At 36.6% G+C, this 17,992-nt stretch overlaps 1 protein-coding gene across 1 annotated transcript; it reads right to left on the bottom strand.

The window, feature by feature from the left end:
• Positions 1-3,123: 3,123 nt before the first annotated feature.
• Positions 3,124-16,693, bottom strand: LOC144342283 (putative methyltransferase DDB_G0268948). Its single transcript, XM_085508523.1, has 7 exons — positions 16,688-16,693; positions 12,377-12,463; positions 5,231-5,391; positions 4,389-4,599; positions 4,104-4,186; positions 3,763-3,900; positions 3,124-3,524 (listed from the first exon to the last, which is right to left on the bottom strand). Exons 1-7 carry the CDS (start codon positions 16,691-16,693, stop codon positions 3,428-3,430), a joined length of 783 nt encoding a protein of 260 aa, XP_085364649.1. The 3' UTR covers positions 3,124-3,427.
• Between the last annotated feature and the right edge of the window lie 1,299 nt (positions 16,694-17,992).

The raw sequence follows: 17,992 nt of genomic DNA on the forward strand, positions 1-17,992 counted from the left end.
TTACAAAGTTGTCAAGCAGGACGTGTGCCGTATATTCATTTCACACTTCGAATGTCATTGTTCGAGAATGCACAGCTTTAAAAATAAGCCCAGACGTCCTTTTGTTCGTAGAGACGTTGTCAAAATAGTGTGAAAATGTCAAGACAAACTGACAAAAACTGTGGGAGCTAATTACTTTTCAATCTGTCTGACCAACCAGAAAACACGAACGGAGATAATGCCCGTTTTATGAAAGTGACGTTAATTAAAATACCGTTGAAGAAAAAAAAATGCGTAAAAAAATATTTACCAGTATAACACTAGAAGCTGCCAGTTGTCGACATGTTGCGAGATAAGAGTGAAAAAATTGACTTATCATTTACAACTGTATATTTTTTTGTTACGCTTGCATGCTGGAAGCGTCTGTGTCTTGTCTGTTATTTTTGTAGTTTGTGAGGCTAGTTGATAGCGCTTGAGGTAAGTTAAACTGGGTCAAGGACAGGAAGTCACACATCGCCGCACCGTAACTGAGGCCAGCAACTTAGGACATATTTCATTTCACGCCAATTTCCAATTTCCAATTACCGAATAGGGGTTTCTAGTCGCAGGACGAGAGAGCTGGTCAGTCACTGCCCTAGAAATACCATGAGAAGATCACGTGCTATTCGGTTAATGACCGGGAATCGAACATTGTGCGCACCTGCAACATGTTTATTGTATTGTACGTATTGTATTGTACGGAGACACAATGACCTCCCCTACGCGTACGTATCTACGACTGCTTTACTATGCTTACGTTGTGGTATTCAAAATATATATGCCAGCAGTAATAAAATATTGATCATACAATTACAGTATAGGCCTCTATATATTCGTACGTACATAGTTGCTTAGCACTAAGTAAAAGATAAGATTGTAAACTGCAGGTGAACTCGAAAAATGTCTTGCCCCCTCCCACAAAAGAAGAAAGAAATTAACCGTCAAACATTAAAAACTATAGTACTGTGGAGAGTACTAGTAATTTATTGCCCCTTCGGACATTATTTCGACTGCTATATCTCGCCCACCAATCAAGGGATTCTGCAGATGTTTAATATGAATTGGTGTTCAGATTGGTGTGTGAAGAATCAAGCAGTTTGCTGCATACAATATCACAAAATACTACTGTAACAGTGCTGAATGAGATTTTCACAAGTTCACTTTCTATCACTTCACCTCTTGCTAAATTTGACTTGGATATAATGTTGTACTATTTTTGGAAAATTTTAAACAATTCATGTTGTATTATTTGATAAGGAATACTGCGATTAATAGAGTGCATGTAAGTATTTATTGAGGAACAAAGACTAAATAGGTTTCTACCTCTCCCGTCACCGTAGGTGACAGCGCAGAGCTATTCATACGAAAATCGTTTTGTCTGTCGTCATCCGTCAACAAACTGTACAGAAACATTTTTGGACACGTAGCATATCAGCTAGTTGGAATGACATTGCAAAGTATACATATTGTGCCAGATATTTGCAGTAACTATACCAGCTTTAAAGAAAGTCGAAAAATTTTGCTGCTACGTTGAAGGGAGACAAAATACTTTGTCAGAAGTGTAAATGAATATGACAACAGCTGTGACACGTTTTTCGTTTTGGGTTGACAGATAATCAAATCTACCACTATAAATTTAGTTTTAAAGACAATACAATCTTTCCCTGATAGCTATAATTGTGAACATACATTCACATATATACTGTTATCATTGACTTATTGTCCTTGTAAATCCTTATGTCATGTGGGTTGCATGAAGAAACTGTATGCCAAGTTTGAAGTTCGTAGCTATTACCCCTTGTAGCCCAATTTTGAACATGCATAAACACAGACCTTTGACAAAAAAACAAACAAACATACAAGTCTAACTGTGACTTTGACCTTAAAATGTAGAAAGGTCTTGTGAATCGTGAGAAACATACGTTTTTAAGTTCCTAGATATTTCCCCTTGTAGCTCGGAATAAAATATACATAAATCAATAATGTGAATTTTACCCTTTGACCTTTTGACGCGAACATGCGCCCAGCTGTTGTGAGTCGCATGGGGAACATGTTTGCCATTTCTGCAGGTCCTGGTTATTTTCCCTCTGTAGTTATATACAAAACAGACATAAACTCATACTGTGACCCTGACCTTTGACCTCAAAATATCACAGGGAAAATGTGTGCCAATCTTTATGACACTGGCTATTCTTGCGCACATTTGTTCTCACCTTAAACAACTAGCTTGTTCTAAGCAAATTATTTTTTGTTTTATTCTAGCTTTAGTCATTCAAAGAAACAAAAAAATTAAATGGCAAAACACGGATTTTCAATCATTTTTTTGTTTTAATAATTAGTCTAATTTTAATAGTCTTAACTTAAAGGATCTCAAAACTTTAATCAATTGCCAGATTCAGCTATTGTTGGCGAATGTTAATCACAGTTAGTGTATGATTGGTCATATTTGGTGTAGGTTAATCACAGTTAGTGTTTGAATGGTCATATTTGGTGTAGGTTAATCACAGTTAGTGTAGGATTGGCCACATTTGGTGTAGGTTTGTCAGCATCCTTTATTTTATGTTTTTGTCATATTACCTCAAACCCTGCAAATGGAAGTTTGCTAAAATCATGGGATGAAACGGTGTGCATTGTGATAACTGTCATAAAGGTGATTGATAGGTCATACTTGTTTTCAACTCTGGAAGGACAGTTGGAATCTACCAGGTGTGCTTGTGATTTACATAACAAAGGGTGTTTATAACTTTGGAAGGAGAGTTGGAATCTACCAGGTGTGCTGTTGTTTGAATAACAAAGGATGTTTATGATCTACTGAGTTGCCTACGTGACACAGCTGCTAGCAAGATCACATTCTGATTGGCTTATGTGGAAACCCAGGTGGTGGCACTGAATCATGCCTATAAATTGGACAGACTCAGGACAGTTTGGGGGCCATCGTTTCAATTTGGTGTCCGTCTTTTCAACTTGCTTTCCTGTGTCTTGTGCTACGATATTGTTTGACAAGGTTAATCACCCCTTGTATTTTAACTATACAATAGCTTCTCAGTGGGCAAAATAAACAAACCTGACATACCATGAGCGGTCCTCTATAAAGCTGTCAAAATATTCCAAAACAAGTGAATATTTAATTCCCCAGAAGAAAATCTTTATCTAATTTCCAAGACATGTAAAAAACAGCACCACCGCTGCGTTCAAAATGTAATACATGTAATAATAATTATATTCTATTAACAATAAGAGTAATAATCTATTGCCCGATAAAGAAAATATTTTTTTCAATGATAGATATAATTATTTAAGATGACGTTAAATCGACATAAGAACAATGTACAACAGCTGTAACCTTAACAATACCTACAGTTCAGCACCTAACGTAACTCTTATCATAGTTATAATGGCTCCAAACATATTAGAGCTTTCTGCCAAGAAACAGGTAAAGTGGGAATGTTACGTGCATAACTGTCTTTTCGGGTGGAGTATTAACATCATCAAAGACACTCATGAATCTGAAAAAAATAAACAACAAAAAAAATACTGTATAATATACTTATTTACTCACCAATATCATCCAACTCACTACATGTATTCAACGAATACACTGCACTCGGTAACTCATATCAATAAACTCACTCACTACTTCCATCACCGATATCAACTAAGTCACCACACTAATTCACTGAAAGGAACAATACATAACTTCTCATGAAAATAATCAATTAATGAGATTTATGATTTGCGACGTACTTTTGCACCAATAGATTGTCTAGTGTACCACGATACTGTGGATTGTTATCCTGATATGCATAATATCCTGGTCGGGACTTAAAAAAACCGGCAAAATCTGCAACAGTGTAGTCGCGCTCAATTGATATAGTATCAACCCTATAGAACACAATACATGGAATAGATATTGTAATAAACAATAGTATTAGAATATACACAAACCAATTTTACAATGTAAATTGGGCATTGCTATTAATCTACTTAAACCTACACAGGCTGTATTGTATCATATGAGGACATGTGCTTTTTTACGTGCATGCTTGGGGGAGATTTTGACATGTACTATAACTGCTGAAGCCTACCTCTCTGACTCTGCATATGGCAGTTTAATTTCTCCATAATGACTCTCGGCTGTCCCATACTCACCCGATATCTTGTACTTTAACTAAATTCAAGAAAAGTATATATTACCAAGTTTTCAGTTTGGTCCGTAATTATATTTGTGTTCACAATTGAAAAATATATATGCACACTTTTATGAATTGCCAAGGGCAACTATGTGTTTAATATGGTTAAACACAATATCAAATTTTGTTTTAATATAGATACATATTCAGAGAATACTGGGACAGACTTCCAATACAAACCTCATCAAAAACATTTTGCAGTCGCTTCCCATGTATATTCATATGAAACAGTGCGTGAGCGTAGCCGTAAATAGCAACACATCCATTTGGCTTTAAAATCCTATCAACCTCGTTATAAAAATGTTGTTCATCAAACCAATTTGAAGCGGTTGCTGACGTCACAAGATCTACTGTACTGTCCGCTACAGGTATGTTTTCAGCACTACCAAGCCTGAAAAAATAATAACCATTGACTATAATTTCCTTATTTTTATATTGAACACACTAACTGGTAGTGATGTCAAATATTGAAATATCCTGGGACACATTTTAACAGGTCTATCCAAAGTATTTATATTAGTATTTTTTTTCACTTGAAAGTACATAACCATAATATATATGAGAAAACTTGCTTAAATCATTGCGAAAAGAAAAATTGTATTGCTGTACGTTTGGTGGAGCGGAGAGCCCGCTCGATGTAACGCCAATTCAATTTTCTTCCTTCAATTACTTGCCCAATGTTGAACTAAACCCGGTGATGCAAATTCTAAATTTCCCAGTACGTCATCATGTAAAATTAAAATTTATGGCTTACAGCCAAAGCCAGAATATATCATGTGTGTTATTGCATGTACACTGCGAGGCGGAAAACGTATTCAATCCTCCAGCTATCTATACTGACTTGTATGTTTTTCACCAGTATTTCTAGGTGTTAATGGTACATTGCGAATTACTGCGAACTGACACAGCAAACAATGCGCGCGTGCTTGACAAGAGTTCGTAACAAGTCACAAAACGGCCAACATATTCTGTTCGAGGTTATAAAATACTATAATGTAATACACTTGTATTTTTTAACTTACTTATATTCGATATTTGTGGAGTGGTTACTCTCCACAGCATATTGTACTTGTGATTCACTGACATCGTAACCAATGACTTTCTCAAAATGGTCGCATAGCAGTCTAGTACTTTGTCCAGAACCACATCCCACATCAACAGCCAGGTTGTAGGGACCGGAACTCTGTTTTGTAAGACAATATACGACAATCATTTGTGACGCAATACAATTAAACCTATGGGGTGAGTTTAATGCCAACAATCCATTCCCGAATTATTGATCAAGTGAATAAATTCTGTTTTTTTGTGTTTTTATATACTTTTTATTAGGCGCTTCATTGATACATTACATTGTTATGAAATTACATTGTTGTTCTTTCCTGTATTCTATTATACATATAGAGTAGTACCTCTTTTTATCTTACATATGATAACAAAGGAGACCACTTTTTTAGATGTGAAACCATCTTATTGTACTTTTTTGCAATATAATTTTCACATTGGTAAATTCTTTTACAGTAAGATAGGAAGCCAACGAAATTTGGCTTCATTTCCTTCATTTTACAAAAGTATACATGTTTTCTTACCAACAGAGATATAAAGTTTACAATCAAAGTATCATCTGGGTTAGATATAATCATACACAATCTACTTGGTGGTGACTTTAATTTAAGTGGTTCCCCCCACCAAAAGAGGATTTCACTCCAGAGAGATATAACATATTGACATTCATAAAACAGATGTTCATAGCTTTCGGCTTCCCCGTCACAGAACGTACACTGTGGGCTGCCATACTTCTGAGGGTTTATTTTGTGTAATTTTTGGTTTGTATATAAAATATTATGAAGGAGCTTGAACTGGGATTCTCTCATTTTGCTTTCAGTTGTCATTTTCATCATAAGTTTATATCTTTTTCCCCATTCCATGCACCCCTCCCTCAATTCCATTTGTAGTTTGTTTTGGCTTGTAGGAATAACAAATGACTTTTCACATAACTCATTTTTGATAGCTTTCTTAGTTAAGGTTTCCAGATCCATAGGAATTCCTGTAATTTTGAAATAAGTAGATTCCAGATCTGCTTCCCCATACTTTAGATCCCCAGGTTTAGCTGATGCTAAACCTAGCCATCTTAATTTATGTATTAGGGTAAATTCCTCCTGTGCTATTGACTGCCACGGTATCAAACCATTTGCGTCAAAAAGATCAGATACTTTCAATTATTCCATTTCGGACGAAGTCCTCCATATATACCGATTTTCCCCCAATCAGTATTTTTTCATTATTCCATATGATTTGATCTTTACCCTGTTTATAAACTTCAATTTCTTGTGCCCATATATCTAAGGTCTCTGTGACAAATTCACTCAGTTTCACCGGCAAAACCTTAGTATTATAATTGCACCTGAAGATCATTTCCCCTCCCACTGGTTCAAGCTGCTTGTCTAGAAAGAGTTTCCAGGGATGGTTAACGTCCGGATCTAAGTAATGTTTGATCCAAAGGATCCTTTGTTGTTTTTTCATGATATACAGGTTCGGCATAGCCAGACCTCCCTGGCCCACGCCTCCCATCATTGTACTTCTAGCTATTTTGTCTTTGCCTTCCCACAGGAATTCATACGTAATTTTATGCACTTCCTGAATAGTCTGTTTTTTCAGGGTAATTGAATTTAGAATATACGAGAATTGTGATATTCCAAATGTTTTTATAATCAGAACTTTTCCAAATAAGGACAGTTTTCTTCGTTTCCAAGAATTGAAGATCATTTTCATGTTACTCACTGCCTTATTGACATCTCTTGCATAATTTTCCCTTTTATCATACGAAAAATGAATTCCCACTATTTTGATGGGAGACGTGGGCCACTTCACCGCGAACATGCTTTCCTTTTTATTTCTCCATTTTCCTAACCAAGCTCCCTCTGATTTTTCTTTATTTATTTTCAGCCCTGAACAAGATCTAAATATATTAAGCAAGGCAAACAGTGCGCCAGCGGATTCCACATTTGATACAAAACACGTCATATCATCAGCAAATGCTGCAGCTCTAATTTCGGTTTCCCGTATTTTAATTCCGGATGTATCATGGCTTTTTTTATTGCTAGCAATAAAGGTTCTAAAGCTAACACAAATAACATTGGAGACAAGGGATCACCTTGTCTCACTCCCCTTCTCAATTCAAAATAGCCTGTACTGAACCCATTGTTCATTACGCACCCTTTAATATTACTGTACAGTGTAGTTATCCATTTATAGAATGTTGGCCCAAAATTAAATTGTTCAATAACTCTGAAAAGATACACCCAATTTACCGTGTCAAACGCTTTTTCAAAGTCTATTGCCAGTAGGATACTTCCCAGATTGGCTTCCCTTGTATAATGGTATATCTCATCTATCAATCTTACATAATCATTTATATTACGTCCTTTAACAAAGGCCGCCTGTGCAGGACCTATTAACTGGGGTATTACTTGTTCAAGACGTTTCGCAAGACACTTGGAGGCCATTTTGATGTCTACGTTCATTAGGGAAATGGGGCGCCAGTTCTTCAGATATAATTTATCCCGACCAGACTTTTCAATTAGGGTTATCATACTTTGTTTTTGGGACTCTGAGAATTCACCCTTGTCAAACGCATAGTTAAGTGAATCAACCGTCAACCCGTCATTCCCGGGACTTTTATTTTCCTTCATTTGTGGTAAAATATTAAATACCTCTCCTGTCCCCAATTTTCCTTCACATATATCTTGTGACCGATCAGATAGCCTAGGAATATCCAGATTTTGCAGAAACCTTTCAATTTCCTGTCTATTAAGATTTTCTTGTCTGTACAGATTTGTATAAAATGATTTAATTTCTTTTAAAATGTCCTGTTCTTGGCTAATCTCTGTAAATTCACTTGTTCTCAGCTGTTTAATAGTAGATCTTTTCTTGTTTGCTCTCTCCAGGCTCAAAAAATACTTGTTGTTCTTCTCACCCTTCTCATACCATATCGCTCTAGAGCGTATGATTGAGCCTTCTGTTATAACATTATAGAGTTCTTCTAATTCTCTAGTTAAATCTTCAAGGATTGAATAATTTTCCGTATTAGGATTAACCGAACAGCTGATCTGTGCTACCCTTATTTTATTTTCTAATTGCTTTAAATTTTCTTTATTTTCTTTGGACTTTTTCTTACTGTATTCAATTGTAACATTTCTAATTTTATATTTAATCATATCCCATAACAATCTTTTATCCTCTATCTCTTTCATTTCCTCTGTCCTTTCATTTATTTTATCTTTTAATATATTATTATACTTTTCATCTCTTGTTAAAGCTGAATTAAATCTCCAGTAGGCAGGCCCACGTTTCTGAGTTTTATCATCAATACTTAATACTATTGCTGAGTGGTCTGAGGCTATTCCTGGTATTATTTCTATTTTCTTTGTTACATTTTGTAAAACATCCGATATTATGAAATAGTCTAATCTACTCTGTTGTATGAAAGGATGCCTGCGTCGCCAGGTGAAATGTTTTTTATTCTGGTTTCTGACCCTCCATATATCTATCAAATTAAACTGGTCTAAGACATCATTAAATATTTTAATGGAGTGCTTCCAAGGTCTTGCATCACTGCCCGATCGATCTAACATGTTGTTTACTGTGAAATTTAAGTCCCCTCCCCATATAACTGCACAGTCTGGGTTTATATTTAAATCCACAAGTCTATCCCTCAAATTTCCTAAGAATTGTTTATGTTCCGATTCTCTGTTTGGTGCATAAGTATTCATTAAGATTAAAGGCGATCCATTGATCTTGCATTCAACAACAAGAAGTCTACCCTCATTATCTTGTACAATATTTAAAGCCTCCAAAGCTAAATTCCGGTCAATAATCATTACCCCCTTACTGTTATTAGAGCCATGTGAATACCAGATTTTGCCCCTAAATTGAGCTGACCAAAATTGTTCATCCGCTGGCACACTGTGTGTTTCCTGCAAGAAAACCACATCCACTTTTTTTGCTTTTATCAAATTAGATATCTTTTTTCTCTTTTTAAAATCTCTCATCCCTCTCGTATTAAGTGATAGAATTGATAACTGTAAGTCCATACATAATATTTTGGCTTTTACAGGAATTTCCTAAGAATAGTAGCACCCATTTTTCGTGAACACAAAACACTAAAAAACATACTAACAAAAGAAACGGTAAAAACAACATAGACATAATCTAAGATATTTAAGGCAAGATACTGCGCTATTGGACGGCTCGGTAACCTCATTATTTTAATCCTTATTCTCTCCGCCTTTAACTCAGATAGTACCACTTCATATATAGCACCAAGGAATTAGCTTACAAGATAATAAAAAATTTTTCCAAAAATCCTTATAGAACTGTTCAACACTGTGATAGCTGATAAAACTTACAAAGTTCTTAGGCTTTTCTTCTTCTTTCCTTTCTCGTGGTCTTTCATTCCTCTAGATCTTTCACCATAATCGCTTTCATTTTTCCTTCTACTTCTATCATGCACGTAGCTGGAACCCTCCATGAGATATAACTCTTTTTATTTGGATTCTCCTTCTGGTAGTCTTTACGAAGGTTCATCAATCTTTTCCTATCTTGGATAATTTTTTGACTCACGTCATCTGTTATGAAGATGTCCTTTCCTTCGAACTTGTTGTTCTTAAGTGTGCCTGGAGCTGCAAATAATATTGATCTTGATACACTTGCGTCAACAAATGCTACTGTTATGCGTCTTGGCTTACCAGACCGCAACGGAAACGAAGGCACTCTATGAGCTCTTTGAATGGCCACGTGGTTTTCGACACCTCTGACCTTCATATGATTCAAGACGAATTTCTTTATAAATTCTGAACACGGTTTCTCGTGTTTTTCTGCTCCTTCTGGGAAGTTATGGAAGTTTAAGTTCATTCGTCGCGATCTGTTTTCCAAATCGTCGTTCTTGTTTTCTGAATCACTCAGTCTGGTTTCCATTTCCCGGACTTTTAATTTCAGTTTGTCCACCATCTTGTCACGTGTCTCCCCGCTGCGGTCTCTTTTTTCGATATCCTCTACCCGTTCGTAGATATGATTTAATGATTCTTCTAATTCCGAGACTTTATGTTTTGTCTCCTCAATCTGCCGATTCATAGGTTCAATCTTGTCTACTGCCTCCCTTATCGAGAAAAGCAATCTCAACATCATTTCCGACCGATCTTTACTGGATAACTTCATTGCCTTTTGGAGGTCGCCATCTTGTATTATTTTATTCTGGCCTTCCGCACTTTCACTGGATGCCGATAGCATTTCGTCCACTTTCCTGTCCTGTTTCTCGGCTCCCTTTGCTCCATCTGCTTTCATGCCAACCCTCGGTGACATATTACTTCCGTATTTTCCTCTCGGCGGGTTAAATTTCTTCTGTTTTTTTGAGCCGTCCGGTTCCGATGTTACTTTAGTTGACGCATGCGCAGCTTCCATCAATAAATTCTGTTAACAAACAACGAACTACGGCGTGGTACTGTCACCTTTTCTCAATGGACATGCATTTTCTCGTTTTTTTGAAGGATGAGTTTGGGGTGGGGTGGTGGTAGCGGGAAGATGTTACACATAGAGTAGCAGATAAGTTGCATCGCCTCTCTGTTTTAATTGTACCACTCCAGCACATCTCTTGTAATGGCTGTTCTATTTTGGTAACAGCAGTGGGAGTACCAGTGGTGCACAATTTAATTTAATTTTCAAAACTTAATTAACTAACACTTTACAACGTATTTCAAGTGGTCTCTGGCAAAGTGTACCCTTTTTATTCAATCCTGAATAGTGTTAAATTAAAATAGTCGGGTATTCCTGAATCTAACTCAAATATCACTATGTGTTTTTGTTTTAAAAAAAAATCATCGCATTATTAAGTTTAGAAGGTAACTGATAAATGCAAAACAAGTAGAGCAACTTATTCAAAGTTCGATTTATCTTTTATAAAATAAAAACTTCATTGACCTCAATCATTCCCTTGAATTGGAATGGCTTATTTCGGGTGTGTTTCCTCATACCAGCATACTTTTTAATGCAACATAATTTTACTTAGGTGATTCTGCTGTCAGTATTTTAGTAGCTTCGATTGCAAATTCTGTTCTATTCTATTCTATTCTATTCTATTGCATCACCTGACGTGTTATCTGAGAATTCGCCTTGTGAAGAATAATTAATGATGACTATGTAAGCAACGACATTGTGTAAAAACTGTAAAAATTGCACAATAATGACGTGGAATATGTGGAATCATTGTAAAACGTTCAAATAAAGACGTAAATAAATAAATAAAGTAATAAATAAAGTAAGGTCAAATTATAACACAATACAAATCAAATAATGTTGTAACCATGCTCAAATTACAATACGTAAAAGTGGCCCAATAATAATAAAATGATGAAGTTTGATATGGTGAAATGGTCACAATGTACTAGTACTTTTAGAAAACATAGCCCTTGATGTATGAATGAAAAGTACACATGTTTGGATACTTTGCAACAACTTAATACACATGTTTATGTTTAGACTGCTGATACATTCACTGGATCGTGTTGTCAGCAGAATTTGAGATACATACACCCTGTCTCCCCTGTGGCATATTGGTATGTCTCAGAGAGTGGCATGGTGATTATGAAAAAACCTTGAATGTGCTGAGTCCAGTGTTGTTGACAATGAAAATAAATATGACATCATTGACCTGAAATCCCCTATTTTAAATTAGTAGAGCTTAGATAAAACGTGGTTTATTCCATTAGCAAATATGGCATTCTCCATGCATTGATGTGCTATTTCGGGATAATCAATCATTTCGTTGAATACATCACTCACTGCATGTTTTAAACAACACGCAGGTTAAACATGTCGGGTCTGCGTGAACTATCCCCCCCCCAAGATGGTCTGGTCTGTTCGGGCCAATCTTTGTACATTACAAAAGTTGTGTGTGTGTGTGTGTGTGTGTGTGTGGGTGTGTGTGTGTGTGTGTGTGAGGCAGTCTCAGTCTAGATGACATAAAGTACAAACATTGCGTCTTTTTGAGTCAGTCTTCTTTTGATAATCGACACTACAAACGTGGCACTGTTTGAATGACAGACAATATGAATATAAAGTCAACCTTACATAGCGACATTTCATAATGTTTACAATTTTGAGATAATTCGGATTACCTTGTGCCCAAGAAAAGTTATAATACGTTCAACTACTGCCGTTGGATACGATGGCCTGAATTTATAGTAAGCATCTGAAATCTGAATCTGAAATATGTAAGCTTTCACGTCACGTGGTGATAGTGCTGGCGATTGCTAGTATGTTGTACATTACATTAGGCATGCCTCTTTGATTCGTATTATAAATGGCGCCACTACTAATAGCGGGTTTACTCTTTGCATATTGTCAAGAAACAGGAATTACTCGTATACTGATTTGAAGTGTTATCTAAGTAATTAAAGTGCGGCAGTCGTCGTGCCGCGTTCTGTTCGATATGGGACTCATAGCGACGTATACAACGCGTGTAAAATACATTGTTTATTTACATGAAATTCAAACACGCGCTGCGCGACGACCACCGCGCTTTAATTATAGTTAATATGTGTCGCTAATAACCGTCAGCATACTCTGATTCATCGTTCGAATCGCATCGTTTCGCTGAAGCCGGCCATTCATAACCGGCCCACGAGGCTGTATCACACGTTGATTATTATATTCAACCGAGCTAGCTCCATTACCAAGTAATGTGTCGTTTCTATCGTGAGTTCTGATTGGGTAATCCAAATGAGACCAAGTGAATCTTATAATCGTTTCAGGGCGTGCGACATACAGTAAATAGTGATGAAATCTGTCAAGGGTAAATGTGGAGGCTTCGGCCGAATAAATGGTCCTTGGCTGGCGAAGTTGACTCTGAATGACATGGATGTTTTCTTACTTATTCATAAATTTAGCTAGTTAATTATAATATTCGATCGATAATTCCGCTGTACTGTCTTCGTCGTGCATACTCTGAGGTATCCTCGTAATAACTTCATAGTAATACATAAGCAAAATAATTGCTAACTTTGGTATCAAGACATTCCTAATTTTTTAGTTTGTTTAAATATGCCTGGCAACAGAAACTGAGTGTCAATTTTGTTCTTCCTGACTTGCTTTTGTTACTAGTATTGCAAGTGAAGGTTTAGTGATAACCAAACATGTCGTACATTTCGCCAGATCAATCAGATTTATATTCGGAACTACTTTACATGGCTTTGCAATAACCTCTGATATCCATGCCTGGTCGAATTCATTGTCCAAAGTTTCTCAGCGTTGCATCAAATAATGAATAAATCGCAATTAATACATATCCACCTCACAAGGCGACAGGTGCCCGTAATATAATTGACATGGCAAATATAATCCTGGATCTCAGTTATGTGGGATGAGATTTTGGTCAAAGCATCGGAATTCTCGGAAACCATTTTGAGCAAGTCATTGATTATGACGTCAGTAAATCACAGTTTCATTGAGTAGGCTCTCGCTCTCGAGTATGCAGAAATAGATTTGCATGCAGTCAGGGTTGGGTATTGTCGCTGTTTTCTTAATAGCTAAGGTACAGGGTGCGTAATGGGCAATTGAAAAACAAAACAAACGATTATAACATAACGATATACGTCATTCACAAAATGACCACCGCGATCTTGATGAGAATGAGAAAGCCACCGAAATAGTTTTCCATTTGCAAATAAGATTTATTCACAAATATGGACTCAACAAATACTGGCTCAGTTCTCGAAACGAAACTGTATATTCAACGGGTGTAATTGGCAGTATCGACCATCCTGGATTAGTGGCCGTAACCTTCGTAACATTACAATGCTAATATATATATACGTAATAAAAAGTGTAATTCAAATATATTTTGTATTATCTAATTGGGAGAATATGATTTTTATGCTGCAATGAACATCGTTAGATTATAAGAATTTAATAGGGCAACTAGTTCGTCATTTTCATTGAGGTTATTGCTCAAATCAGAAAAGTGACGATGTAATATATGTGTAATTATCGGTGTTACAACATTTACAATGTCTTAGCATACATTTGGAAATGAGCCTCCGGTAATTTATGCAATGATGTTGCAGACGATAAGACATGTTGTTTAGTTATTGAAGTGACATTTGGTTATGTAATAAATGTTATACCAATTCTTGATATATGCATATATCGTGTAGATACAAAAGTCGATTATCCCAAAGCAAAAGTGCTAAATACAAACGAAACGGTAATAGATGAATTAAGACAGAACTACATGAATGTTAAAACTCGGCAGCACTGCTTCGTAAGGTACAAGTACCTCACTCATCAGGCGCTTGTGTTTAATAATTCACTGCACCAACCAACATATATTATAAACTTCGAAAATTAACATATTAATTAAAATATTAAATAAATTAAAACGTACGGGTTTAAGTGTCACATAATAGTGTCTTTGATCTATGTCGGCGTGGTAATACGAGTTCATTCCTTTTGTTCAGTGTGGACTGATGGGGTCTACGTACACAAGGAGAATAAACATCCACCCGCAATCACAAAGAATATCCCGGTCGGGATTAACAGAGAAATTTTCAACAGAAATACCATCAAAGTCTGCTATAGCTGTATGAACAATATAAAAGATAATATTGAAAGTAAAACCAAACGCCAACTTGTGACCGGTAAGAACACCACGATCGATAAACAAAGATTAAACAAAGCTATGCAATTGCCAGAAGCAAACAGAATGCCCACTGGATGAGAAGTGTTTGCAGTTTGGCGTCATATACCGGAGGTTACGCGATCAGACAGCAAAACTAGCGAAATGAAATGAATTTAAAACAAGATAAAGAAATCACACGGCCTCATTTCGTAATCTCGAAATGCAACAGAACTAAGTAAGCATGTCACTCAAGGAAAAAAGTGTTGAGCATAGAATAACATGGAGAATACTTGCTCACGATACCCCATACAATAGCTTTTTATATTTGAAGAAAAATTTTATCATAATTTTTAGACCCCACCACTCCAAAACAATTTTGCAGCCATTGCCGCCCCTTTACATGACCTTACAAAAAAGGTCAACCAAAACAATTAAAATGGGAAGATGTACATCAAACTGCCTTCACTAAATTAAAACAAGCATTGAACTCTGATCGTATTTTACACCTCCCGAATTTTCGTAAAATATTTGTTCTTAGAACGGATGTCTCTAATGAAGGATTGGGGGCTGTTTTACTGCAGTACGACGAAGAAATTGCGTTTCCGATTGCTTATGCAAGTAGGAAACTTAGTTCGACTGAATCTAGATATGCGGTTGTTGAGAAGGAATGTCTGGCAGTCATTTGGGGCTAAGAAAATTCCAACAATACTTGCTTCTGAAAGAATTCTGGATAGAAACTGACCACCAACCTCTTATTTATTTAAATAAATCTAAAATGAATAATGGACGCCTTATGAGATGGGCAATGTATCTCCAGTCCTTCAGCTATCGTGTTATTGCTATCAAAGGGTCCCATAATATCGGAGCCGACTTTCTTAGCAGAAATGCCGTAGATTGAGGGAAGATTGTCCATCTTAATAGTTTTATAGGTTAATGTATGCATTTTAACATCGATGCCTTAAACTTTGTTTTCCCTGCTGTCTGCAGGTTCTTATTGTAAAATTATTTTACCATAGTAACCTCTCAAACCCGGGACATATGTCAGGAATCCAAAGTTTAATTGATTTCCAAGTATTACGCCCTCCCTGTTAGGCTTATAACTTTTAAATGCATACGTGATTTACATAGAAAGGGGAATACTTTGTGACTTGTTATAGGTGGAGAAATAAAGAAATACTTAATACATATATTGCATGCACGAATTGTTACATTCTTCGCAAGGAGAGCAGCCTGATTGGACGACAAAGAATTTATCTGGGGTGAGATTTGTCTCCAAATACTATGGTACCGAAGACTTGATTCCCGAGAATCAGAATGAATTTGAGGTTAATATTTATTAATAAACTTTGGTGAATTTGGTTAGACGGGTCAACAAACTCTGTTTTGCATTTCTGTCAGTTTGCATAACATTCCGGTCGCACCTGATGTGGTAGCTTCTCGCAATTCTTCTGGTTTCGACCAATTAGAAATGAGCAGTGTAAACAAAGAGGTGTCATCTTGATTTACATATGTTCCCCAATAAATTGAACCAGAAATCTCGCCTTTGTTGGCATGTTGGACGATCCACCAGAAGTTCGGTATAACACAGATAACGTCACCATTGAACTCCGGATTGAGAATTTACTCTCTGGTCGTCCTGGTGTCAGCTGTGTTACTGTACAGCGTTTTCGTGATGTGAGCCACCCCTGAAAACCAAGCCGTCTGAAGTTTGTCGCCACGTTTGTTGCTTCAGTTCGACAACGTCACGTCCGGTAAAGTACATCTGCCTTACACGCACAAACAGCCAGGTTTAAGTTTCCCCGTGCCTTACCTGCATATTTCGACCGCGGTTACGTTTATCGGAACCGTCTAAAATATTTAGGCAATGCAGTAATATTTAATTAGCCGATTTTGTGAAACTATTTGTGTATTTATTGTCAAACTTTTGTTTGTATTAAAGTTGCAGTTAATTCAAATTTGGTGTCATTTAGTGCTGTGCGTGTATGATGAATGTGTTCGTTCTCTTATTTATAAATTCTCTATGGTTCTTAGACGTCCAATTGTTATTGGCCTGAGATCATTGTCGTCTTGTAACGATAACCATCTTAATGATTTCCAATGCCTTGATGGCCCGTGAAAAGAACCCACAATAAGTGTGATCTATATAGTTTAAGTTATACGAATCACTGTTTGGCATTCCCATTCGCTTTGTATGAATTATTTCAGATTTAATACAAATATATATATATAGACCTCTTGACATAAAAGAGATGAACTCGCATAGACTAACATACGATGCGTAACAAGGCCCCACGCGAGAAACCGTACTCACTGCAACATATTAAAGTGCCTGTGAAATGCCCACCCACACGTTCCCCATTTTAAAACTGTGTCCCACTGAAATGGACAGTCATTGATTTTTGTTGTTGAATATGATTACTTGTATCCAAGTAAATTTGGGATATTTCTAGTACTGTAGCCACGGCCACCTATCCTGAAACGATCAGCTGTTTCCGGATTTCCGACTCTCGCCGAAGTAAAGTGCGCCACCAAACGTAAAAATTCGAGAGGAAGCCATACTTTTGTATGTACTTTTATAACACTGCGTCATTCAACATACTTTTGAACGATATACATTTTTCGGTCGTATTTTGTTTTCCGTTTTGTGTCCATGTGTTTAGAGAGTGTTTTGTTTAAGAAATAGATTCCGTACCAGCCCATGTTTACCGAGGCGGATTTCGGAAGAGAGTGAGAGACGTTCGACGGAGTCGGGTAAGTATATGGTTTGACTTTTTTGCGATCATGAATATCGCTTCATAGAGACCATTTAGCTTATGTAAGAAGTAGCAATATTTTTGATAGTGTCGCGAATACGAAGCGTCGGAAAAACAGGAAATTACGCAGCACTTACACACTGCTAATTGTTTTCATTTTCGCAGGCTGAAAGTTTCTGAATTGTTCGGTGATTGGTGTTGAATGGTGAATTCACACCTCTGTTCCCTCACCTCGCAGCTTGATCTGCGTAATAATTTGGGCTTGGGATGTCAATGTGTTTCGACCACGTAAATGTTTAATATGATGTCATAATTATGACAATCACGCTATCTCGAACCCACTCTGAATTTGTCTGTATAGT

The sequence above is a fragment of the Saccoglossus kowalevskii genome, chromosome 15 (genome assembly GCF_978046115.1).
Source record: "Saccoglossus kowalevskii chromosome 15, keSacKowa6.1, whole genome shotgun sequence".
NCBI lineage: Eukaryota > Metazoa > Hemichordata > Enteropneusta > Harrimaniidae > Saccoglossus > Saccoglossus kowalevskii.